Raw genomic sequence first — 25,934 nt, 5'->3', positions numbered from 1 at the left:
CCTGGCGGCCGGGAGGACCCACAGCAGCCCTCCCCAAAACCCCGAAACAAAGGAGGCGGAGGCGAGAGGCTCTGTCTAGTATTTTATTAGATTTCGTTTCCAATATGCCTGTATTGGAAGATTTAGGAGACAAAAAAGGCACAAACTCACATTTAAAGAAACGACGAGATAATCTAACCCATTCTACAAAGTGTGTGTCGCCAAAGGAAAGAGCACGGAGAACCCGTCGGGACCCGCGGGAGGCCCAGCGGGATGAACCCAGAGGGATGCGGGGTACGAGGGGCGAGCGGCCCTGACAGCAAACCAGCCTGAGACCCCGGAGCCCCAAACCCAGCCGGCCTGGATGGGAGTGGTGATCCCAGCGCATCCAGCCCCTCTGGATGGACCCGATCCCGCCGGGAGCCCGCAGGTCCAGGGGTTCTCGCAAAAGCTGATGGAAGATACGGCACGGGAACGCTGCGTGATCTTTGCTATGCTCACTAGCAGGAACCAAGCGTCGAGACTGAAGGGTCTTTACAGGATTTGTCCATCCAAAGGCTGAGGGATGCTTTCACTTAGGATCAGGACAGAAAACAAAGGGCAGGGAGCAGAGGGGAGTATTCAGGCTGAAGTTCCTGCAGTTTCCTCCCCCCCCCCCCTCCAAGTTTTTCCACTAATCAGGAAAGCTTTGTGTAAAAGCTCTTACTCTGAAATCAGAGGATCAAAAAAGGATTGCAATGGTGGAATGTTACAATCTGCTTCCACGGCGATTAGTGTCATCAGATGGAAAGCCTCTTGGATAACACAAACTGAAAGAACAAGTGTGCTATGTGTGTTCTCAGGTTGCCCTCAAGTGTAAGAATCCCTCAAAACGTAACCAACAAACATGAACAGAAGTCAGTGCATAAATTCTCTGTTAAAAATACTTCAAACTGAAAGAACTCTAACTGGGGCCTACACTCCTAGAATACTTCTGGAACAGCTATACAACATGTCATGAAACATCCTGGTCCCAAATAGCCTCTAAGATTAAAATTTTGTTTCTTTACCTATTTTACAATAAACATATTTTACTTCTGCCTGGTGCGATTGCTAAAACCCCTCAAACCCCACCCCAACCCCACAGAACCGTCTGAGGTCACTGAGAAGAGCCTGCCAGAGTTACTGGTACAATTCAGACCTTATTGCACTTAGACATGAGTAAGGCAAAATAACAAACTAAAAATAAAGGGATAAACTGCCCCCTCCCCAGAAACCAAACGCCATCCTCTCCCTCCAGAGCATTCCCATCTTCCCTTGCACTGAAAACAGATCTGATCCCAGCACAGCCTTGTTCGGCAGGGCATGGGATCATTTCAGGATCTCCTGCATGCAGGAGTGGGAAGGGCTGGAGGAGTCAGTGTATTACAGAATACTAAAAAGACTCCTCAAAAGTGGTGATACACCCACGACTGTTTGGCATACAGGATTTCATGTTAGTGCTGCCAAACACAGAAGTGGAAAATAAAGTTATTACTACTAGGGGAGGAAAAAATTCAAATATTGGACCTTAGGGATCAGCAAAGAAGTAGGATTTTTTTTCCTCATATGTATTGAAGAAAGCAGCATTTCCTTGATTCTGTTCTGCTGAGTTGATTGTCTAAAGCTGATATCAACATAAGGATAGTTACAGTAAATATTCGAGTTCATTAAATAATGAGAGCTCTTTACATTAACAGTATCCTCTATGATTTATAATAACCAACAGATATCCTAGAAAACTGCAAGTCTTTCTAAGTTGCTTTTCTTACAGCACAAAAGGAGATATTTTAGTCAGTCTTGCAGTGGGAAGAATATTATTGCTGAGCAGAACCACCGCCCCAGGCACTTGGATGTAACCAGATGCCAAGACCTTGCTTGCACACCAGCCTTTGCAACATCCCAATTTGTCCAGGGAGAATCACAATGTTATTATTAGTCCAGATTTGTAAGTTATGGGAAGTCTTAATAAATAAAGAACCAGGAAGTTGCAACATATGTCGAGAAAGGTTTTGTAAGACTGACACACACAACTGGAGGACAACAGAGCTACGTGGGCCAGAGAGACCCCTAAAATGGAAATTCAACAGGTAAGTGCTGAAGGCCCCAGCACAGGGCCTGACTGCAGCTCCTGGGCAGTCTTTAATTCATGTTTAAGACAGAACAAAGTAATGCCCTGCAGAAGCTACAAATCACAACTCTTAACAACCAAGAATTCTATGGCTGCTCCTCATTTTGTACTCAGGTTACCTGCCATTAAATATCTCCCTCCAGGAGTGAAGGTGAGAACAAAACATTTTGTGGAAGAGTTTTGCACTTTTAAATATGGACAATTTCCCTCTCCAAACAGACATTCAAAGAAGGTGAAGGGCTGGGCAGAAACAAAGGTGGCAGTTTATCCCACATGGAAAAAAAAAACCAAAAACAAAACAAATAAAAAATTCTAAGTCACCACATCACAAGACTATTTGAGCTAAAAATGTCACTTGGAAATCAAACAGGGCCACATGGAAATTGGTCTGAACACAATGAAAAAAAGAGGAGGGAGGAGTCGTAAATACAGCGATCTCTAAGTCACACGGCCCCAAGGAGGAAACTCCTTGAGATACACGTGCTAACACTGGAGTGCTTAGTACCAGACTGTCTATTTGCTCACAATATTAAGGGGCATCTAGAATTAGCTATGGGAGGTTTAAAATCGCCTGCCGGTTGGACAGAGAAAGGCTTGATCCAGAGATGTTCCGTCAGTCAAGGGTGTGGATTCCCTGGGCCTTCCTGACGACTGTCTTGCAAACTGAAACAAAAGGACAACAGGGAAACGTTTCAGGATGACTTTGGAAGAGCAGCATGCCAAGGGAAGCGTCAGACAACCTTGAGAGAGCAAATGTGAGTCACGCTGTCGCCAGGCAGGCAATGCACGGTTCCACTGCAGCACTGATCCAGAGGAAAAGGGAGAGAAGAAAATCAAGTTGAAGCTGCATTCAAAAATTAAAGTATTTCTATCAAAAGACAGCCCTTCAGACACTCCCTCACCTCGTGTTCACCACTTACCACCAAGCAACCAGCAGATAACAGAGGGCAAACAGAGGTAAAGAGTCAGGACTCCAGGAGGATGTGGTTCTGCCCCACCCCATTCCTTCCAAGGATAACTAGGATGGCATTTTACTGCCCTAATAACCTGTTCTTCCCAACATAAATGGACAATCCTTTCTTTTTCCTTGCCTTCTTACTTCTCTAATACCATACCAGAGTTTTGCAGTGTCTAAGAAAAATTTGGCAAAACCAGCCCCCAAGCTGATGACACATTTAACAGAACAGAAAGAGAACAAGTCTCTTAAAAAGCTTTAAATCTGTCTTTTAAAAGCTTCAAAACTGTCATTTCTGCTTCTCCTGTAATGCCCAAGTGTTACTCTGAGCCTTGGCCCATTAGTAAATACTGCTAACAAGCAATGGAAAAAATAAACTCCTCACAAATATGCTTGGAATGTTCCATTTCCAACTGTATTCTAAGTGTTTGCATGTCTACGTTAGATTTTTTGAGACTGACAAAAGTTACTCTGCAAGTCATGGAAAGTAACATATGCATTACAGAAATAAGAGTAGCTGTAAACTCTACAGAATTTTCTAACACATTTTTCTTACACATTTCACTCAGACTTTTCTTTAGAATAGTTCTGAAAGGAGGCAGTAATCCTCACTCATCAACCTGTCAGTGAAATGGGTTCACTACAAAAACAATCAATAGCACAGATTTGCGTGTCAGAAGCTATGAACAGGATCATTTCTCACACAAATGTTGGGGGTTTTAAACCAAATAGAGCAATACAGAGTTTTGTCAAATCTCTTGATACCTACAGTGCACAAGGAAGGAGTCATATTAGTCATCTGCAGCCGACATTCCTTTCACTGGATCTTTTTCTCTCATCTGAAAGAGGAAAGAAGTGTTCAAGTACTTATTCTCACTGTGTTATCTCAAAATGTATCAGTATGCAACACCCTCTGTGTTTAAGACATCGATTAAATCTCAGCACTTCAAATGGGAGATTGTGAAATGCACAAAAGCAGGCATCATTTCTGGTTAGGCTGTGGGTTGGCAACAGATTTGGAACCTTTATCCAAAGGGCAAGAGCGTACATGAAACTATAATGAAATATCCTGAGGCATGAAGGGAGAGAAGGGTGCAAGGCAGGACACAAACCATGGAACAAGGTTCTCATTATTACCAAACTTGTGTTTCTCAGAGTAAGAATCCTGTTACATACCCCCTTACCTGCTTATGGTACTTAGAGCTAAAAAACCTTTTACTCAACAGGTTTCTGGCAACTAAGGAGGACAAAATCGACCATTCAGCTTTGAGTAAAAGTAAACAGAAGATATTGAGACAGTAAATGAATCATTGCCTCTAAGCCCCTCATTACCTGTGGTTCAATACATTTACTGGCTCAACAACAAACAGAAGGAGAATTCCATAATGATTAGGAGGAGATGCCAGCACGATGGACTCATGGCCAATCATTCAAAGCACACACAGCATGACCTAAATAGCAGGAGCACAATTCACACCATGCCCCGACAATGCAGCAGCCTTTCCTCTCTGCTGTGCTGGAGAGAAGCAGTTTCTCACACAACCCACACCTGCCCTGCTTTGCCACTGACCTCATCCAGCTGTCTCTTGGTCTCCTCCTCCATCCTACGGATGTCCTCCATAGTCAGATCAACCCACTTATCAAGCCAGCAAAAGAGCTGCCGGTGGAAGTTTGTGAAGAGCCGCTTTTCTTGCTGCAAGAAGAATAAAACACAAACCAGCTTAGTCACAGGGCAATTACCATGGAGCTCACAGCATTGTAACAATTTCCAGAGATGTGTACACTGAAGAATCAGCTCCCTCGCCCACCTTTTCATCTAGCTGCCACAATTGGAAACTGGAGATAGCTAATTTTTATTCTTTTATCAGAATATCTAATCTACAGCCTTGAATCCCCAGAGAAATGTCTTTTTTTTTTTTTTTTCCCCAAACCTAGACAGCAGTCTGCACACTGCACTGAAAGAATTAGTGAATTTCCTTTGATTTGACAGTACTGTTCTGACTGAATAAAGTGCTCCAAGTTTGGTTTGGAGCATGGAAGTTGGCCTGGAAGTGCAGAAAAACGGAGAAACTATGTATTTTTAAAATCACTAATTTGCTAAAAACTGGAAGTTAGGAAGTGTAAAGGGCTGACATGCACCTATCTTTTTTTTTTTTTCTTTTCCAGTGGCCTAAAAAAAAAAGCCTAAACTTATTTTTCACAGCTGAAAACCTTTCAGCAGAGGTGACTAATGTGCACAAGCTACTCCAGGTTTGAAGCAATTTATTTCCTTTTTATAAGAGATAAGCTAGGCAAAATCATTATATTAGACAGGGATGTACAATGCCTCTTGGAAAGACCTCATTAAGGAAGGACACTTCAGTTTTACCAATTATGGTTTCATATCTCATCAAAAGCAGCTTGAATACTTTGATGCAAACCCGTAGATAGTCATAAATAGAAAGGGATTGAAGACACTGCTTTATTCAGGGCTTTTGTTAGAGGTATTTGAAATCCTGCAGCACCATGGTCATTCCTCCTTTGAGCTGTCTTTGGATTGTATCACCACAAAATTGCTTTTTAGAAGCAGCTCTGCGGTTTATCAATATTAACCACTGAGAAGTCTCTGTGATCTGAAGGCACAGGAGTTTTATGAACACAGCACTGCACAGAAAACCACACACTACCATTCCCAGGTGTAGCATCCTGCTGCAGCTCACGGGTTATGCACTCTGCCACAAAAAAGCTCTTTTCAAGATACCATTTATGTTTTAAGTTTCCCACCATCTGCTTATTTTTAGGACACGTTTTTCCAGCAGAGGAAATAGAGAATAGGAAAGGAAAATGTGACTAGAGCTCCAGGATTTGTCAGAAAAATCCTCAGCTGATCAGGATCAAATAGCTGGAGCCACCTCCCCACAAAAATGCTTTGCCCCTACACAATATAATTCCAGCATAAATGCATCACCTCATCACTCACAAACCAGCAACCAAGTGACTGCAATTCTGATCTATTAAACAACACAAAACAGCCAATTTACCTGCACACATTAGAGTGAAAATAGACAATTCACAGAACAATCAGCCAGCCTGCTGTTGGATTAGCAGCAAATTGAACCCAGCTTTAACTGACTGCACAATTTCAGGCAGAGGCACTGCCTGTACAGCAGGTGGCTGATGAAACGTGCCCCAGAGATGTGGATCTCTCCCCATCACAGAACCTACCTTCTGTATAAAGTTCTCCACTTTATTTTGCAGACCCCACCACTTGAACTTGACTGTTACCAGCTTGTAAGCACACATGTACGGACAATCTGACTGCTTCCCCAGGTCCTTCTGCAAAGACACAAAGATATTCACATTAAGCCTCTAGCCAAGTGTCTCCAGGAAAGCAACTCCTTCCGTTGCAACTACAAAGTCTTCCCACAATTCCCCACAATCCTCTTGCATCCTTACACCTTTCTTTTATTTTATTGACAAGTTTTGTCACACCTTTGCTCACCCTTTTTCAAGGCATGATGAAACTAGACCCTGGTCTCCTTCACAGGTGGCTTTCCCTCCATTCTGAGAACAGACTATTCCTTCCTCTCCTCTGTTGTCCACTTTTTCTTCCATTCAAATTACGTCTTTCAGTATCTTCACTGTTACACCACGGCTACTTTGCTTCCTTAAAAGTCTCCTGATAAAGTCCCTCCCTAAAACATTTTGGAATTAGATTATATCATCTGAGCCATGATTAGAAAGCTTTAAAGAAAACTCCATAAGGTTTCCTATTTCCTATTACAGGAGCCATAACCACTCTTCCCAAGTGAATCATATCAGCCTCAGCTTCTGCCAAGTTTGCCTGCTAGAAATCAGACCTGTACACCAGTAGCTCCCCAAATCCCACTCAGGGTCCCTTTTAAAGGTAATATATCTATTATTTATCTGTGCTTGTAATGTTTTCAGAATCCAAGGATTTCAGTGAAAGGTTAAACACTGCTGGTCATTACTCAGCTATTTCATACTTGAATTCTCTTGGGTGAACCCTTGGGCTGAGCACCAGACAGCTCTGGAGATTTCCTGGAACTCATTCTCTTTGTACCAAGCTCTTTCATTTCTTTTAAAATCAGAAGAGAATCAGTGCTGAGTTCTGCATTTTCTTCTGCAGAAGGGATTCCAGTGTTTCCCAGATGTATCTTTGGCTCCAAATCCCAGTATCTGTCCTGACACAGTTCCTGAATTCACCAAGACAAACCTTCCAGTTGGGACCCAGAGGTCCACGTCCAGTCTTGACAGATTTAAACCTTGCTGGATCTTCTTCTGCCTTGTAATCCTATTGGACAGACACAAAGATTAAACACAAATTATCCTACTGTTATCCAGCTGTTCTCTCACAAGGATATTTATTTTCCTGGGCCAAGACTAACCTCTGCCTTCTCAAGAGCTACTGTTTTCAGACCTCAGCACTATATCAGACACTTCAAGGAAATGTATCTCCCCCCTGTGCTGTGTCCTAGACCTATGAAGAAGTGGTAACAAACTGATATGACCTCTGTAAGGCTATCAGAAGGTCTGTAGGACATGTTTCCTGTAACCATTTGTTCTTTGGGAGCTGTTACAGAAAGCAGCTGTGCTATCTAGGATTTTCACAGTACTGTATCAGTGTGATGCTCACATGCTGCTCACTAGAAGAAAATTATAGTCCAACTCACAGTACTACCATGAAAATGGTATCAAATATTGTTTGAAAGTCAGGAAACTCAACCAACATTCCATTTTTATACAGTTGATTTTTCTTCCCAGTAAAGAAACACCCCTTTTTTCTCACAGTAACTGAAGTGATTCTTAGAACCAAGTGTTGGCTACATCATTTCCAGACACACTTGTGAAGCGGGTCAGTATCAAAAAGGGGAAGTTCTGGAGATCCTGTATGGAAAGGGGAGTGCCATTTCCTGCTATTTGCACTTCAGTCAGCAGCACTGCTGTAGAAATACACTGTTACATGCACAGGCAACACATTTTACTGGCGGCGCTGACACAGTTTTTAAAAGAACTTTCCTCTGGCTTGCATGAGCAGTTTTAAGGAACCCCCTTTCCTCCTCTGTCCATCCTCTCACTTGTCCTGCTGCCTGAGACCATCCCTGGAAGCATAGTTTGTCCATGATCCCCTCTTTTAGCATAAGGCCTCCCCCCCAGGGAGCTGCTACCCACCTACCATACCTTGGGGAGTACTTGGCTCCGATCAGCAATGTCTATATAAATGGCTTCTACACTCTTCCATACCTCTGGCTCCAGCTTATGGACCTGTAGGGAAACAACAACACTCAAGGAGCTGCCTCTGTGATAGAACACTCCCAGTCTAGCAAAATATAAAACCAGATGGAAATGCAGACACCCAGCGCTGCCCTTCCCACCTAAAGAGAGGTAAACACACAATGGGAGAGTTTCTAAAGAAGCAAAGGTGCTCACACAGAACAAGGGTTTGGGGGTAAATTTTATTCAGTTTATGAGAGAAGCCAACAGAAGGGAATCTGCCTTGGTAGTGAGACAAACATTAGAAATGCAGGAACATGGTGAATAGACAGCTCCACACAGCACTTCTCTAACCCAGCACAGAAAGCAGCACCGTGACATTAAAGAGATGAGTAAAACACACGACACAAGTACTTACATTCTCTTGTGTTCCAAGATCTGATTTATGCCAGGTTTCAATTTTGATCAGGAAGTCATCCTTCATATACTCATTCTGTCATCAAAATAAAGCTTCTTGTTATTCTAGGATATATTATTTGCCTTCTTATTACACAGATAAGCATTAGGAGAGTCAACTCAACGAACTGAATAATTCAAAGAATGAAGTTTCTATTTGACTTGGGTGTGACTTAGGGAATTTCAGAATTATTTGTAATCAGATCATTGCTTTCTGCAAAATTGATTGATCATTAATTACTGAAGATTAAATAAACCACAAGCTGCTCACAAAAAACCCTGTAAGTTCTATTGTTTTAGTGAAACATTTGGAGTTTATAAACAGCTTTTTCTTTAAAGGACAACATCTGCCACTCTATTTGGAGTTTAGAAGGGGTAACATAAGTTAGCTAGGCAGAAACTGTCTTTCCACAGAGATTATTAATCTAGTACTGAGTACATATTTTGATGCAACTCTTCAAATTAATAACAATATTAAACTGATGTGCTGAGAGCTTTTGACACTGAAAGGGAAGGGACAAGAAGCACAGTTCTGCCAAGTAAGCAAAAAACTTTCCATTTCTCACTATTGCTATGAGTAGCAAAGGACTCCCAAAGGTAACTCTATCCTCCCTCAGGGGAGCAGAAACAAAAGCACAAGCCAGTGAAACACTCAGCACGTAGAAAGGAAATATCAAATTCAGAAGAGATTAACCCAGGGGACAGCATGGCAGGAGCTAACAGGCTTTTACTCAGTTTACCCAGGCAGGGGCTTGCTCCCATTTGTAAAGCTGAGCTTTGCTGAGCACAGACAGACCTCTGTCCACGCTCACATAGACACACCACACGTGGTAGAGGCAGTTAATCTATGTAATCTTAAAATGATAAAAGCTAAAATGCCTTTAGCTCAGGTTAAAGAGCTTCTTCTACCCAGAACACTTTATTTCAGACATTATTCCACAGATTATCAGTAAAAGCAATACTTACTGTAATAACTGGTCCAAGAAATCAACACATGGAAAGAAAGAGACACAGTACTTTAGTGAGAAAAGACTGCAGAGCAACCATTGCCCTCCTCCCACTCTCAGCCAAATAGGGACAGCTTCACCTTCCCAGGTACCTCTGAGGGAAAAGACACAGAAGTTGATAAAACCCAGCTAACTTCACCCCCTTCTCCTCTGGAAATTCTCAGACTTGGAGAAACCCAGAGGAACAGCAATTAATTATGCACTGCCACTTGTGCTCCCTGGCCTGCAGCCAGCTGGATGAGAAGATGGAATAAGTATGTTCAGCTGACAGCATTTTACCAATCCTTTCTCAGCTTGCAGATAAGGAGCCTCTCCATAGTTCCAAAGGAAACCCATGCTGGATTTCAGGCCAGTGCAGCCCTGCCTGGAGTAACCAGACCCTCAGCATCTTTGCTGCTCATGGTAACTGAACTCCCTGGACACCGAGGCTCAATTATTCAACACAGAAAAGCAATTAAAGATCCTGTAACAGTCAGCATCTGCTCTACCTGAGCAATTCTACTCAAGCAGAAGGAAGTCTGATGCTGGAGGTGAAGTTCTTTGGTCTCTTCTGAAGTCTAACACCAGGGCTTGATTAAGGAGCAATTTGGTTTTAAAGATATTGTAACAATTTTTGAGTTTCCAAGCCAGTGTCCTGGAGACAGTTACCATCCCAAATCACTTATCATGCACATCCAGCTGCCTTAATTACCCACTGCTGGGCTTGGACTGTTCTAAACCCCTAGCATGTGAAAATTGCTTTTTAGAGCAATTCTACAGAAAGCCAATTATTTAGACTGACATGTTGGGCTGGAGGGAGAGAACAAGAAGGCAGAGCTGAGGCTAATTTTTCAAAGGCTGAACTTCATCTCAACATTTTATTACTTCTGCAAGAACGAAATGTTTGGGGTTTTTTTCCCCTGCTAGTCCCAACAAAATACTGAATAAACCAGAAATAGTTATAAACCAGGGCCTTCTCACTTTGCCATGATGCTGTGCTGTGACTATGCAGCTGCCCCAAAACAGGTTCCTTTACCTCCTTAACGTCTTCCCTGTGGGGAAGACTCCTTATTTGTAAAGAAACAAATTAATCTCTTCAGAAATGTCCACTAAAACTTCAGTGCTCAGCTTGCTACAAATTAGAACCTGCTACTTGAGGCATTACAGCAACAACTCCTACACGTTTCAGCTGCAGTTACAACTTCTCCACTTCTTGACATTTGGCCACAGGCCACGGTTACACTCAGAGTGGAACACACATCAAATTGCTTTTCTAAAAACATTTAAGCGACATTAATATTGAAGTCAGACTGCAGAGAAGAACACTGTGCCCCTTGGCATCAGCCCACAAGTACAACTATTAGATAATCCTCACTTCATTTTTACTGCAGAAGTTGTGAAACCATACAATAACAACAACCTCACTTACAGTTTATACTCTCAAAGGAACTAAGCAAGGCTTCCATTCAAAGCACATAAAAACAACATATTACAGCACAAAGAAGTGTGCAGCACTGCAGAAAGTTATAAGCTAGGCATTTAAATACCTTCAATCTCCAGTACTACTTTGATAATGGCCCATAATATGCAAATTAATTGAGCTTCTCAGAGGAGATATAGGGAAATGTAAGAAGGATGAACTCATATCATTAAAGAAAAAATACCACAAGGCACAATTAAGTAAAAGCACTGCTTTATTCCAGTTTAGAAGGCTCTGTGAACAGCTGATGTGCAAGCAAGCAGTGCCTCAGGGAGAGCACAGCAACACCACCTTACACAGGAGGGAGCAGGCAGAAGCACCAACAACTCCTACACTCAGGTTTAGTTCCTACTGGGTCCCTGGCTCTTAAATTTCAGATTCTAGTGAGAGGGCTGAAAGCCTGGCTGCTCTAAGCCAGCATCTTCTGCTGCCCAGAGATTCACAGCAGGGCACCCAAGTCTCCTCATGTCTTATCAAAACATGCGAGCATATCCAGAGGAAAACAGTAATGCCCAAGGCAGCCCCACAACATATCCATGTGTCCTCACATCCAAAGGTTCCCACATCCAAGGGTTCTCTCTCACATCCATGGGCTCTCTCACCCATGGGCTCTCCCCTCCTGCCCAATCCCAGCCAAGGGAAGGTTTCAGCAACTTTTCCAAGCTCCTCTTGCTTCATGTCAGGCTGGCAGATTCTCTAAACAGATTTATCAGCCTCCGCATCAAAACTGCCTTCTGCTCCAACCCCCACAACAAAGCACTTTTTATCTCATTTTATGTTGCTGTTTATTACAGTTGAGGGTTTTTTTTTTGGCTTTGTTATCATTTCTAGCATATCAAAACCTGAAATTTCTTTGATGGTGTTGAAAGGTTTTGTACTTGATTTTAGTATCCCATATTTTCCACTTCAGTAGAATTTTATTGGTTTGCAACTGAATGATAAGCAGTTTAAGAATAACAGAAGTAACTCAATACCTTTTTTTCAGAAATTGGTGGAATAGGAAAAGAGGAGGTGGAGGATACAGCCAGGCATTTAAATCAGCTCAGTGGGCTTAACATGGAAATAAACTAGACATTTACTAATTTAAGTAACATGCAGCAAGAAAATGGCATAAAACTTAGAAAAGTTGTGAACAACTTTGTTTCCTCATCTTCTGTGAGACATTAAAAATTTATTCTAAAGTTGACAGCAGTATCTGAATTTTGTATTTGAAATATCCATTCCACTAGACTGCTGCATGTAATTTCACAGACTGAAGTAGCACTATCCTCTCACACTGCAGAGCTTTTATCTTCTTTTAAAACACTTCATTTAAAATTCACTTAAGTAAATTGTCTGAAAAAAAGGGCTTTTTATATATTGAGTTTCAAGAACAGTTGGAATTTTTAAGTGTCTCATTCCCATAGCAACTAGCAGAAAATGCATCTTTCAAACAGCATAAAATGCTGCCAAAAACACAACATAAGTTTGGAGGCAAAGTCAAATTTTCAGTTTACAGCAGTGAAGACCAGAGGAGCCAGTGGTTAAACACCATGGCTGGTAACTTCAGTAAATAAATACTAACCACTCCTGTTGAAAATGGGTCTGACATTATTTCAGCACTTTACACAGCTCCCAGAGCCTCACCCCTGCCTTTACAGATGGATTCACTTCAACTGCCACATTCTCTGTTCAACCCTCACTGACCTCAGATCCTGCAAGGGAGCAAATACCCATCACTTAACACTTGTTCACCTGCACTAAGCAAGAGGCAGCTGAGATCAGCCCTGTTCCCCTCTTGCATCTTCCACTTTTTCCCACTTGGCTATGCTGCACTTGAAGACATAAAATCACCCCTCACGTGTTTATTTCATCAGTTTTACACAGATATTCCTTTAGGAAGACTAACAGGAAGACTAAACTGGTCTGTTTTTTTCCTTTCATAGAGGAAGGTCACTCATTAGCAGCACATCAGACAAGGGCAGTTCTTTTAATTCCCCAGCACTGCATTTTGCTTTTCCTGATCACACAAAGGGCTTAGGGAACAGAAATCCAAGATTTAAGAGCTGAAACAGCTTCTCTACTGGTTGCATCTTTCCTTATACCCTCCCCTACCTTTTTCCCTGCTTCCAGGAAACAAAAAGGGAGAATCCAGAGTCCTTCCTCAGGCACTCACCAGTTCTGCAGTAGGGATAGGCATTCCATGCTTTTTCATGTATGTTCAGAGCTCCTTCAGGGGCCAGCATTCTCACAAATGTTGGCACTTTGCTGCAGAATTTGGAAACAGGAAGAAAGGCATTGATAAGGACTACAGGGAATGAGAGCTGAGACAGGCAGGACATCATCTAGAATGCAAATACTAGAGATTTGCACAGTTCTGGAATTGGTAGGGCTCTCCTCCCCAACCCCATTACGATGCTTTCCAGAGATACTGAATCAGACATATTAATATAAATCTTCTTTACAAATGAAAAAAAAAAAAAAAAAAGAGGCTGAAAGCAGGTTGAAATCTAGCTGTTTTACTCTTTAGCCAAATTCAAGTATGAAAATACTGGTGGCAGGATCAGACTTGCTTTGAAAAGCTCAAAGCCAGATTTTCTTGGGACAACAGCCACATTTACAGGGATGGGTAGGTGTTCCAGTCATGGTCACTGCCAGGTGCTGTTATACTCCTGTCTTACCACTGCATCTTTCAGCCTTTACAAAATCTGTGATTTACAGTTGCTGCAACCCTACTGCATCTTCCTCTGGTTCCTCTTGCCCAACTCTGGGAATGAAAAGGTTCCCATACCTCTGTAAGTGGTAGATCTTGTGTGTGTACTGCCCACGCTCTCCATCTCTCTCATAGGGTTCATTCACCAGGACTTCCACTCCTTCACCTCCACCAGTTTCATTTTTACTGGCTTCTGCCACGGAATACAGCTGCCCCACTTGATACTGGAGAAGTTAAAGACACGTTATTACCATGGCTATAATTTAGCTGAAGTAATAACTTTGCCAGAAGAAGCCAAGGACAAATTTATTACCGGGGAAGAGGGCAGAGAAAAGGACATCCACTTGTATAGGCAGATAAGCAGCTCATTTCATTTCATTTGAGATAGAAAGCTTGAGTGGTAGTTAGGAGGAAAGCACCACCAGGAAGACAGTTACCTTTAACCCTTCAATCTCAAGCTCCAAACCAACACAGAATCAGGAGAAAGTAGGAAAGATGAAAGCAGCATCAGAAACTAAGAAACAGAGATGACCTCAGGCATACTGTAGCAAAATCTGTTGAGTTTCATACTTTCTGGCACACTGCTGTCCCCAAAAAATTGAGAATAAGGCGCAGTCAGTCCTGAATCAATAAGCACCCAGTGCTGCATCCAGGAGTCCCAAAGAAATTCACATCAAGCTCTTTTACAAAATGCAGGGGAAAGGGGAAGGGAATGAAAAACTTCGTAAGGGAGACAGAAAATAAAGGGTACTTGCATCACCTGATTTAAGTGCTCCAAGAAACAAACTTGTTAAATGTGCACAGCTTAGGAGCCCCTGAGAGTCAAAGATGAGCATCCCCCACGTGCAGTTCAAACAACTGTATGTTGTATGAAGCCTGAAGTAAAGAGGGTATTTTCATTCTGAAAACTTTATCTAATGAAATAATTGAGCCAGTGTCCCAAGTGACCAGTTGATCTATGTTGTCACTGCTCCCAGTATTATTTTTCCTATTATCTTTGGTTTGGGTTGTGCTGTTTTTTCTCTATATCCCACTTCCTCCTAGCCACAAGTTTAAACCACAACCAGGGAGAGCACAGAATTTCAACACACAGTAAAATTCTTACTCTAAAATAATTTCTCAGTCTCTTACAGACACTCACTTGGCAGCACCATTTCCCATAATCACTTAAATACTACACATCACTTGATACTACACAATTTCTTTCATGAGAGGCATTCACAAATGTTTCCCAGGGCAAAGCAGAGGAAAAATCGAGAAAATTAACAAAAGAGAACATTCTCCTCTGCAAAAGATGTAAAGATTAATACACTCTTGCCTCTTGTAGCTGAAAAAGGGGATGCAGAGCTCAGAAGAAACATGATCAAATGAAAAAAATTCTCACAGGTCTCTCTGAGGCAAAGTTAGCTGAGCAAAATTTGAGGATGTAGAAGCTAAACCACTGAATTATAAGGAAGAGTTCTAACTTAGCAGACTTAAGTCTTCAGAACTCTTAAGTGAGCAGAACAGCAACTGTTGCCAAAGGCAACAGTACAGGGAGGCAATCTGAAAGGCTAAACCACAAAGTGTTTGGCACCAGAAGTGCACTGATTTAAAAAAAAAAACAACAAAAAAAACAACCAAATGCCAACCCCCCCAAAAAAATCCCATAACATAACTACAAAGCAATGCAACACTGTTCAGGTCATCTTCCTTCTCCACAGCATAAGGCTCTGTATCAGAAACAGGAATAGCACTTCTGAAACCCAGCCTGGAAAAGTGGAATACCGCTCAGAGCTGAGAACCCAGAAATACTTCACTGGGCTGGAACATCTTCTGCAACCAAGGAAGATTTCTACAGTCGTTAAATTTTGTTGTCAAAGTATCCAAAATAACAACAGTACCCAAAGCTCTCTGGTACTTTGTGCCATCTGGTGCCAACAAAGGCCAAGGAAATACTTATTCCTGCTGGAAGAATAGATGGAAGCCAGGGTAACAAGGCCTAGGTGTCCTGGCCTCAGCTAATGTGGGGCAGAAAAAAAACCCCAGACCATTTTCAAGCTAAGAGCAGCAGCTCTCCTGGATCTCTCTAGAAGGTCCTGGCCCAGGTTACACGAGCAGCCCTCACTTGGCTGGACAGTTCCTGCACTGTCACAGCAGGTTGGGTTTCAGTTTGGATTTTGGGCTGCAGTACAAGTCTCTGACTTCTGACATTTCATACACCACACTGCTTTCCTTACGACTCCCTGCATATGACCCACACAAAGCAGAACACTCACCTCCCTCCAGAAGAGCAAAACATGAGAGTTGTGAAACCTTGGAAGCAAAGTTGCTTTAGCAGAGTAAGAGCCACACAAATAGTCATAGAACAGCTTATTATGAGTTTGGTAACTACAGGATTACAGAGGAAGACTGAATGGCTTTGACTACTTTGCAACAAGTCCCAGGACAGAGCTCCAGGAGCACAAACTAATTCCTCTTAGTAACAGCCTCTTATTCATTCCTTCTCCCTTTCAAATACTTGGGTCAAAGTTCAGACACTAAGAAGATAAACCCTTTGGTTTAACATCTTCACCATTTAAACTTCCCTGTTATTTCTGAGCCTTTAATCGCATTGATAAGAGAGGAAAAGGCCCAAATAACACTGTGCCAATGAGCAAATCCCACCTCATTCTCCCTGCAAAAGTAAACAGAGAAAAAGATTTTGGCTCTCTGAATCTGGACTCCAGACAGAGCTCCAAAAATCTTCTCTTCTGCAGGAAGTCATCCCTCTTGCTCTGTGCCAAACACCTCTTATACAGCTGCGAGAATATCTTCATTGCACCAAATTTCCTCCAGCAGGCCTGATCTCAACACAGCCATCTTCAAGAGCAGTTGTTTTCCTGAAAGCTGCTTTGAACGCAATTAATAAGATTCCTGTGTGTTTGGCAAGCTCTTTGCCATGTGAAAGGAACAAAGAGGCAGCACAGAATGTGTACACACAGCTCTAATCCATACCAGCATTTCAGTGGCAGCTGGCAGAGACACCCACATGAGTCCATGCTCCCCAAGCTGGCACCTGATGCTGGTCAGGGAATGGAAGCAAAGCCTGGCACCCATCACTCACCAAGGAGATTCCCTTTGCTCCCTGCAGTGGGACAAGGGATAAACCAGCACAGCAGTGCAGCTTGCAGCCTGCACTTGAGCAGGACCACGTTTTGGCAGGGTTTCCATGCAGAAGACAGACTGCTACAGTCTAACTCCTACATGCCAGCTTTTGAGTTTTAGTCATTGCCAGGGCTTCTCTTGCACTGTTTGGTTCCCATCTTGGCTAACTAAGCAGCACTGAGCTCTGTGTTGATTAAGTCACAGCTCCCTAATGCCTTCCTGATCACTAGTTTTCTCTTGAACTCCACAGTATTGGTTAAGATCCATTTGCTAAGGGTGGAGACTGAACATAAAATCCCTGGCATACCACAGAACCGCACAGAAGACTCGCCTCAACCCTTTCATGATGTCTCAAAGTTACAATTCATTTCATTCCCTCTCTTACACACTGGCATCAGACCTTTGCCAACAATTTGCATGCAGAAGATGTGAGCTCTTAAGACTTTTGAGCAAAAATCAACCATATAAAAATTAAATCAGAAGTCCTCCTGCTAGCCAGAGATGCTTCACGAGCAGCTACACAGTCAAGACCAATAACAAATCTCCAGAGCCCTATTTCAGAGTTTTGTACACAAGGAAATCCTTGAAAGCAATGAAGGTCTAACAGCTGGTTTGCAGAACAGACAGCAGAGCAGTGACCAAGTGATGCACAGATGTTTCAGCATCGTTGCACACAGGAAGGGGGATCAGGCAATAAACTGAGCAGTCATCCTCTGAGTCAATACTGGAAATAACCTTTCTTCTTAAGCACACCCAGATACATAGGCAAAACTAAGTGAACTTTAGAACCCTCTCTGCTCAGGGAACTGGCTCCTGAAATCTGCCCTATCACAGGAAAAACACCAGACCTTGGAAAGGGCCATCACTCATGGGACACAGTGACAATGTGCAAATTTGGGGAGAAATTCGATTTGGTGAGGTTGGGGGTTTCTCCACAAGGCAATACACCTCCTGAAACAGATAACCCTCACACAAGGAGGTTGCCAGAGACTGACAGATTTATCTACAGCCCAAACCCTCAGCTTTCCACACAGGCAGTTCACAACAAGGCTCTGAACAGCCAGGGAGGGACAAGAGCAGAGCCAGGGACTCGCTTTAACTGGATGAAGGCTAATCCCAGTATCAGAGAACTTAGGAAAACCTTGTGTTGGGTTCCATCCAGTCTAACCCCCTCAAAGAAATGATCTGTATGCTGATGCTTTGGCTTTCTATTTACACAGCTTGATACCAAGGAGACCACAAGGCAGGGTTCCTGTTGTTCAGGAAACACCTTTCTGTCCATTGAGCTCGAGTAACTTGCCATTTACCCACAGCTTTCTCTAACCTCCGAGTTTGCATCCTTTGCTTACTTGATAAAGCTGATCATGTTTCTCCTTCTTTTGTTGAGCACTTGCTCCTGTAAGTGGCACTCAGACAGCATAAAAGATCCAAACTTCCCTACTCTCACACTTCAGTCTGACTTCTGTTACAACTGTTTGAAACAGATTCACACAGAAAGCGTAAAAGCTACAGTTAGGGAGCAAGCAACAGACAGAACTTCTGGCATTAACAGCCTTGTTCTTGCCCTAACACAGAACACAGATCTAAACCCACTCTCTGATCAGAGGTCTGGGCTTTCTGTCATTATCTGATACTTGTCACAGCAGACTGAGCCACAGGAGCAAGAAACTCAGCTCAGACACTGCTTTTGTTTTACTAGCCAGTCTGATGGCTGCAGGAATGCACTACATGAAGTTCTAAACTGTGTTCTGTCAAAAGAGTGAGAGTTATAAAAGGGATGTGCTTAAAAAAGTGCTGCCATGAGCCAGCCCACCACTGTCTACGCCACAGTAGCTGCTATATTCAGAGGAAAGAAATATGAACAAGAGTGCTGTTATCACAGCTCTCCCTAAGAGTTAGAACAAGGCCTTGATCAGAGTTCACAAACCCAAGGCTTACAGCCAAGGATTACAAGGAAAAAACCTAAACAGATCCAGAAGAAGGAATCTGCTACGGAAGTGCTATAGACTCAGTCATTTCAATTTTACCTTGTTAGTATAAAGATTAAAAAATTCAAAACATTTACATGGTTAGAGTCTCTGCAGGAGTGGTGTTCAATGCAGGAGGGAGGAAGGAAAGGCAAGCTGCAAATCAGAGGAAACAGGAGGGAAACAGCCACAGAGTCTGCACAGCTATTCCATGGTTGGTTTGGTGATGAAAATCAACCTGTCCAATATAAACTACATTTACTCTCTCAATTCAGCTTTATCTAAACAAAAAGAAAATTTTCTGTATCTAAGAGCTAAATAGCACAGGTCTTAAAAAGTTCTTTTGCTATATGAGCCTCCTAAATCACAAGTAATTCTTGATCTTTGCCTAAGAGTTTAAAACAAAAGAGTTCCAGCAAAACACAGTTTAAAAGGGGACTCAAATTTATACTAAAGCTTCCCCTTCATGTTAAAAGAAATAGAAAAAAAAATAGTACTAATCAAAAGGAAACTGTACTTGAAAACAGCCTGACAACTCAAGATTTATAATCAGCATATCTGAAAGTATTTTATAAGAGAGATGATTGGCACCCTCAGACTTAATACAATTGTTTGGTTAAAATGATGGTGAATCAGTAACAGCTCACAGGGGCTCTTGAAGACAGCTTGCATTTTCCAGTTTTTGTTCATGCTTTGATCACAGGTTTATTTACAGTCCTAAAGCAAGGAAGCAAGATGCAAAGAACTTACCTCCTCCACAGACACGGGCAGGATAACGCGGCTGGAAGGGAACACAGAGACAGAAATTAGCAAATATCCCTACAGCCCTAAAATTCCCACATTCCTCACAGCAATGGCTGCACAGCTCTCCTCTCCCTCCAGATTTCCAGCATCCACCCAGTACTCCTTAGGCCAAAGACTATTTATATAACAACCTCAAAGAGGACAAATACATGATAGAGCATAATTGCAACCCTCTCCTAAAACTCTGTAATTCAACTGGTGATACCTCACTGGCCTAGAAACCTCCACAGCATCAACACCATGGTGATCCCTCTCACTCCATCCTTTCAGCAATCCCATCTTATTCCTCATCAAGCTGCTGGGGAGGTTTCTGTGGGCCTCAGCAATTCTGCAGAGATCTGCAATAGCCACAAGGCACTGCACGATTTGCTCACACGTCCCAAAGCAGCAGGAAACAGCAGAGGAAAGGCTTTCCCAGAGCTTGCTGCAAAGGAAGGTGCTGCCACTGCTTTAAATGAGTCTCTTTTTTTGTGGTTTCCTGAGTGCTTCTGAGAATCAACTGACTGGACAACACAGCAAAAACTGCCTGAAGTAACACAGATTTTTTGGAAAAGAATCCATTTAAAGCTGACAGAAATGCATGCTTGTTAAGGTCTTCTCCAAAATAGGATCTGTGTTGGACTTCTGCTTTCAGGAAAGGATGATGTTGAACAAGGAACTAAAGCAGGAGACAGATAGAAAATGGATATGGCTACCATGGGCAGAAGAATTCCCAATTCTTTGGGAATTAGTCTCAAAGAAACTAGGACACAATCAGGAAAAAAACCATCTGTACTAATAAACAGATTCTGAAAAAAGCAATAATGGTGAAAATATAATTTTTTACACTTTACCAAAAGAACAAACAGCAATAGGGGAAAAAGATTACAGATTATGCAAGATTACTTGTCACAGCAACACTTTATGCTGACTGCAAAGTACTGCACAAAGAACTACTGAGAACTGCAAATGAAGTTCAGTGTCAATAAAGAAAAAGAATAATGCACTGTAGGCACTCATTTTCACCAAACAGATGGGGTTAATGAGCTCTAAGTTAGTTATTGCCAATATCTTGTGCCTTTATGGAAAAGCAGCAGGAAACATTAGCTCAGTGGCAGTTCACAAGACAATCCAATATTAGAAACTGGAACAGCACACAGACACACACACAAAAAAGACAATTATGTCACTAGAATCTCCCATGTATCAGCAACTTGAATATTGCACATAGTCCCGGTCACCTTATCTCGAAGAGGATACGGAACAAGTGAAGAAGTTAAAAAAGATGGCTGGAGATGGGAAAAAGCTTCCGTGTGAGAGGAAAGCAGTTAAGATGTGGTCTTTCAGCTTGTGGGAAAAACCAGCTAAAAGGCTCAGGTATGCAAGAGTTTTAGAGATCATAAATGATGCAAAAAAAGTGAATGGTGAAGGAACAGTGACTGTTTTACAAGAGATCATTAGGCAACAAATTTTAGGCCAAATCATGTGTGTTTCTTTATGTCACGTCTACTGAAGACATGGCATTCCTTGCCAAACATAGGAAGTAAAAGCAATTTTTAAATGGGATTTGATCAATTCATGGAAATCCATGTGCCACTTGCTGATAGGATACACTGAACTATAATTGTTTTACTCACTGTTACATACTGTTTCCTGAAAATACCTGCTGAAAGGCAAGGGGGAAAGAGACCAACACCAGTATGGTGTAAGGGAGGATAAAAAAAAAAGGAAAGAGATTTTCACAGGTAGACTTTGCCATCGAGCATGATGCTGGGTTAGTTAACTGGATAAAAGTGCATAAAGAATGAAAAGAGAGGCTGGGTAATAAATTAAAGGCCAAGAAAGAGAGAAGAAACGATTTCTTTGGAATGGAGTTAAAATGTTTTTCTTCAGAAAACCTGGTGTAAAACATTGCTGTAAGCAAATGAAATTCCATTTAGGAAACTGGAAGACACTAAATCTGAATTATTATCTTAGAGTTCTGTGGAGAAACAGAAACACAAACAAAATCAATGGTTTACAGTTCGTTCAGCCCAGCAGACCAAGAAAGTGGGGGTGAAAACCACTTACAGGTAGTCAAGTGATAAAGGAGGAGGAGGAGGGAAGACTCCTCAAGAGGATCTTGAGGAAAAGCTTTGCAGGAGCAGCACTGGGAACAAAGATTCCTAACTCTAGGACAAAACTTCCTCAATTTATGAGAAATTATATGATATGGCTGGCCTGAAAATGGTGAGGAAAATTAAGACCCCTGTTAGGTAAAAATCTGCCTCAAATGACAGCAAAGGGAAGTACAGCAGCAGGGAAGGTCAGTGGCATTATCGTCACTTCACAGGAAAGGGAAGTGAGTCTCCACACTCTGATTCTCCTCAAGGTCTTCCGAGGCAGTTTAAATCAAAATAAGGACAGCAAGCAAGACTCCAGCTAGCATTTACAAACCCTCATACCAAAAAAAATGCAAATAAATGAATTAAATCCATGTAGCTTATCTGCAGCACAGATAGATAGAAATGCAAGATAAATCTGAAACAGAACGTCAAATGAAAGTGTTAAAGTCATCACTGCATAACCATCAGCACAAGAAGCTGTAGAGAAATAATGATACAGACTTGTCTGATAATGAAATGTGACATCAGTTTTTTATTATATTGCTCTATTTCTGTATCAGCTCCTAAAATACTTACAGGGCACATAATAAAACCCATCTGATTTACTAGGGAGAGTGTGACAAGGGGTCACAGAAATGGAAGAATAATCTGCTCAGATGAGATGAAGTTACAGATCATTTAGATTTTTTAGCTTCCACAGCAGGAAGGCAGTAATTACCTGCATGGAGCCAGAACTAACATAAGTAACAGCAAAGCATTTCAAATAGCCAGCTCACACCAAAAACGAGTGGTTTCAATATGCCTTTAACAACTACTTCCTGGAACATGAGATTTCATCAAAAACCATCTCAAATAGGGTGTAAATTGGGAAATTTCAACATGCAACATCAAAAACATTTAAATCTGAGCCAATACAGTGACACAACTCAGAATGTGCCACTATCAGAGGTGGTTGGGAATCTCAGAAAGTAAAAAAAAAAAATGTTCATTTGGAAAGTCCAGTAGCAACCTTGACTCTCCTTAAAGCCACATATATCTTACTAAGGGCAAAACAAAGGGAAGAAAGAAAACCGTATAATGGCAACACTAAAAAGGTTTAGTGACCCTTTTGAAAACAAAAATGGAAACCTAGAAAAGGAAACCAATGTAGTAATTCTGGTCTTTTAACCTTTTCACTTCACACCTTGTTTCTGAAACAGGCAGTGTGAAAGACCAGTAGGCAGGCTGATATGGCGAATTAATACAAAACCAGCACATATGGTGAAGTAAATAATGTTGAGTAAAACGACTTTTGGAAGCAATAGTCACAAAAATTAACTGCTCATACTGTCAGAAATCTGAAAATTCAAAGTACATATGTTCTCACCTTTACAGCACAGCTCAGTGATAATGAGCTTTACTGTGGGACAGGGCAAGGGATTGTGAGCAGAAGCATGAAAAAGATATATGATAACCCAGCCAAGGTGCTGTAAGAGGGAAAGTAGTAAATTCAAAGGAAAATATCAACAAAACAGATGTTGTAGACGGAGTTAATTATCTTTTCATGCACCTGAAACTAAGCACTAGCCCAGGTTTCTGCCTGCTATCCATTTTAACACTACAGAAGGTAATGGTGTTTTTGTGTTACAAACAGCAGCTCTGCTGCTGGTCCTGAATACTATTCTCCTATTGTTTGAATAAAAATAACAAGAGTTTAAAGATTGTGGGGGAAAAAAAATTAATCAAATATAAGACAACTACAAGGATCAGTACAATCCTCAACATAGTTTTAATATTTAAATCCACACCGTGGTCCATAGTCTTGGAAAGTAATTCCTGTAAAGAGGGCACAGTCATGTAGGTAAACGTGTCTAAGAAAAGACCTGAAAACCCACTTTATCATTGGGATCACAGGTATCTTTTATAAGGGGAGAAAGAAAAAATAAACAGCCAAAAGAAGTTTAAAACGATGGAATGCACTTAACTTGGGAATGCACTTGAGTTAACCTTAAGAATTCAGGAAAGAACTGTGTGCAGAGTACACACGGCTCTGAGGACACCCAGCCAAAGTGCAGCGGTCCAAGAGTATATTCCACACTAGCAAGCACAAAGCTACTGAACCAAGGTCTGTGACAAGCAACGTGACTAATAGCTACACACCCTCATGTCCAGCCAGTTTTCCACCCCTTCATCCCCATCACGGGGCAGGACAACCGCAGCAGCCTCAGCGTCACTGAAGAACTCCAAGGTGAGGCTTCTAGACATAAAAATATTTCGGAGCTACCTCATTTCTGACATTCTTGGGAGTCCCTCCTTGGAGATTACACAGCCAAAGGCGGGAGGGGATCAAAACCAGGCTTGACACTTGGCTCTGTTACAACAAGCAGGGGGCAAGACGCCCCTGCCTCCCTCAGACCTCCCACAGAAACCCCCAGGACTGAACCGGCTCCCGGCTCGGCCCTCGGCACCGGGCACCGGCACCACCCAGCCAGCACAGCCGGTGCGGGGCCAGCCGCCCGCGGAGGCTGCAGCAGCACCGGCGGGGCCCCGCGGAGCCGCAGAGGGGCCGAGCGGAGCCGGTGCCCGCCGGCAGCCGCGGCCCCCGCCCCGCCGTGACCTTCACTGCCGCCCCCACCGCCGCCGCGGCCCTCACGGCGCTCCCCGCTCCCTCCCTGCCTCTCCGCGGCCGCAGTGCGGGGCCAGGACGAGCCGCCCACCCGCGGCCGTCACCGCGCCAGGCCCCGGGCGCGGACGGAGGTGACCGGAGAGGCTCAAGGGGGGCCGGGATGGGGGAGCTCCCCGCACTCACTATTCCTTGATGAGCACCATGGCGGCGCCGCCGCGCGCCTCCCGCCCGGGCCAGCGCCGCTGAAGATGACAGGAGGCGCGTCCCGGGGCCGCTGCGCGGGATAGACCGAGCCGAGCCGCGCCGCGCCGCACCGGGACGGGGGGGCCGGGCCGGCGGGGGGGCCGGGGCGGTTCGTCTCTGCGGCAACGGCTGCGTCACCTCCGCGCCGCGCGCGGGGCGGGGCCCGCCCGGCTTTTCCCGCCCCCCGGCTCCCTCAGCCAGCGCGCGCCTCCCTCACGGGCTTTTGCCGGGATCGCCGCTGATGTTTTAAACTAAAACGCCTGGGTTTTTGGGTGGTTTTCGGTTTGGTTTTTTTTAGGTTCTCTCATGAGGTGTAAACCGCGTGGTGCTGTTTCAGCTTTAAGGCTGGGTTTGCCAGAGCAGTGCCGCAGTCTTCCTAGCACTGCCAATGGCAGGGTCTCCTGGCAAGCCCTCAGGTTTCTCTGGATCAACTCACAAAATAATTTTAAACTGTAGCTGCTTCATTAGGTTCTTTCAAGAGGTGTAAACTGTACGGTTGTTACTTGTTTCAGCTCGAGACTGGGGATCTCAAGAAATCTCCTTGCAGGGCTCCCAGAAGTCACCCTCCTGACCATCAGCAGGATCTCCTTAAGTCACAGAATGGTTTGGCTTGGGAGAGATCCCAAAGAGTCTTGTTCCACCCCCTTCCACTATCCCAGGTTGCTCCGAGCCCCATCCAACCTAGCCTTGGGCATTTCCAGGGATGGGGCAGCCACAGCTTCTCTGGGCAACCCAGGCCAGGGCCTCTGCACCCCTCATAGAGAATCTCTTCCCAATATTTAACCTAAATTTCCCCTCTTCCAGTCTGAACCCATTACTCCTTGTCCTATCACTACAGTGCCTGACGAAGGGTCTCTTTCAGGCTCCCCTGTAGCTCCTTTGGATACTGGGAGGTGCTGTGTGGTGTCCACACAACCTTCTCTTCTCCAGGCTCAACTGACCCAATTTTCTCAGCCTGTCTCAATAAAGGATGTGCTCCAGTATTTTTGTCAGTATTTTGGATGTGCTGTCAGTATTTTCGTGGCCCCCCTCTTTTGAGAGGGTAGGGAAGGGGAATGAAGAGTGACCAGGGTATTAACAAAAATAGCCAGAGGATAAGTCAGTGCTAGTCAGGCAAGGTGAGCGGCTTCAGGTCATGGGCTTCACCTTGTCACTAGGTCATGATTTATGGCATTTTCAATGATTGTCATTATT

The 25,934-nt window shown here is 43.3% G+C and overlaps 1 protein-coding gene across 1 annotated transcript; it reads right to left on the bottom strand.

The window, feature by feature from the left end:
- Positions 1 to 69: 69 nt before the first annotated feature.
- PITPNA (phosphatidylinositol transfer protein alpha) lies at positions 70 to 24,838 on the bottom strand. The gene is made up of 12 exons (XM_088066230.1): positions 24,681 to 24,838; positions 19,755 to 19,785; positions 13,990 to 14,135; positions 13,371 to 13,466; positions 12,827 to 12,830; positions 8,716 to 8,790; positions 8,265 to 8,348; positions 7,300 to 7,377; positions 6,288 to 6,398; positions 4,654 to 4,776; positions 3,853 to 3,922; positions 70 to 2,791 (listed from the first exon to the last, which is right to left on the bottom strand). The coding sequence occupies exons 1-11, from the start codon at positions 24,698 to 24,700 to the stop codon at positions 3,875 to 3,877; spliced, it is 816 nt and encodes a 271-aa protein (XP_087922356.1). The 5' UTR covers positions 24,701 to 24,838; the 3' UTR covers positions 70 to 2,791; positions 3,853 to 3,874.
- Between the last annotated feature and the right edge of the window lie 1,096 nt (positions 24,839 to 25,934).

Source organism: Pseudopodoces humilis, chromosome 23, assembly GCF_049639895.1.
Source record: "Pseudopodoces humilis isolate 2021_Gansu_Grassland_sample_001 chromosome 23, ASM4963989v1, whole genome shotgun sequence".
Classification (NCBI taxonomy): domain Eukaryota; kingdom Metazoa; phylum Chordata; class Aves; order Passeriformes; family Paridae; genus Pseudopodoces; species Pseudopodoces humilis.
The sequence above is the reverse complement of the archived record's forward strand: the minus strand, read 5'-3'. Positions and strand labels throughout refer to the sequence as shown.

What these genes read in the sequence shown, in the direction of transcription:
- PITPNA (XM_088066230.1), bottom strand. Translation starts at nt 24,700, where the DNA reads ATGGTGCTCATCAAGGAATA. An exon ending in GGAGCCAAGTACTCCCCAAG is followed by an intron (nt 7,378 to 8,264) that starts GTATGGTAGGTG and finishes TCTGTCCAATAG; the next exon opens with GATTACAAGGCAGAAGAAGA. An exon ending in CCAAGAGACAGCTGGATGAG is followed by an intron (nt 3,923 to 4,653) that starts GTCAGTGGCAAA and finishes TTCCTCTTTCAG; the next exon opens with ATGAGAGAAAAAGATCCAGT.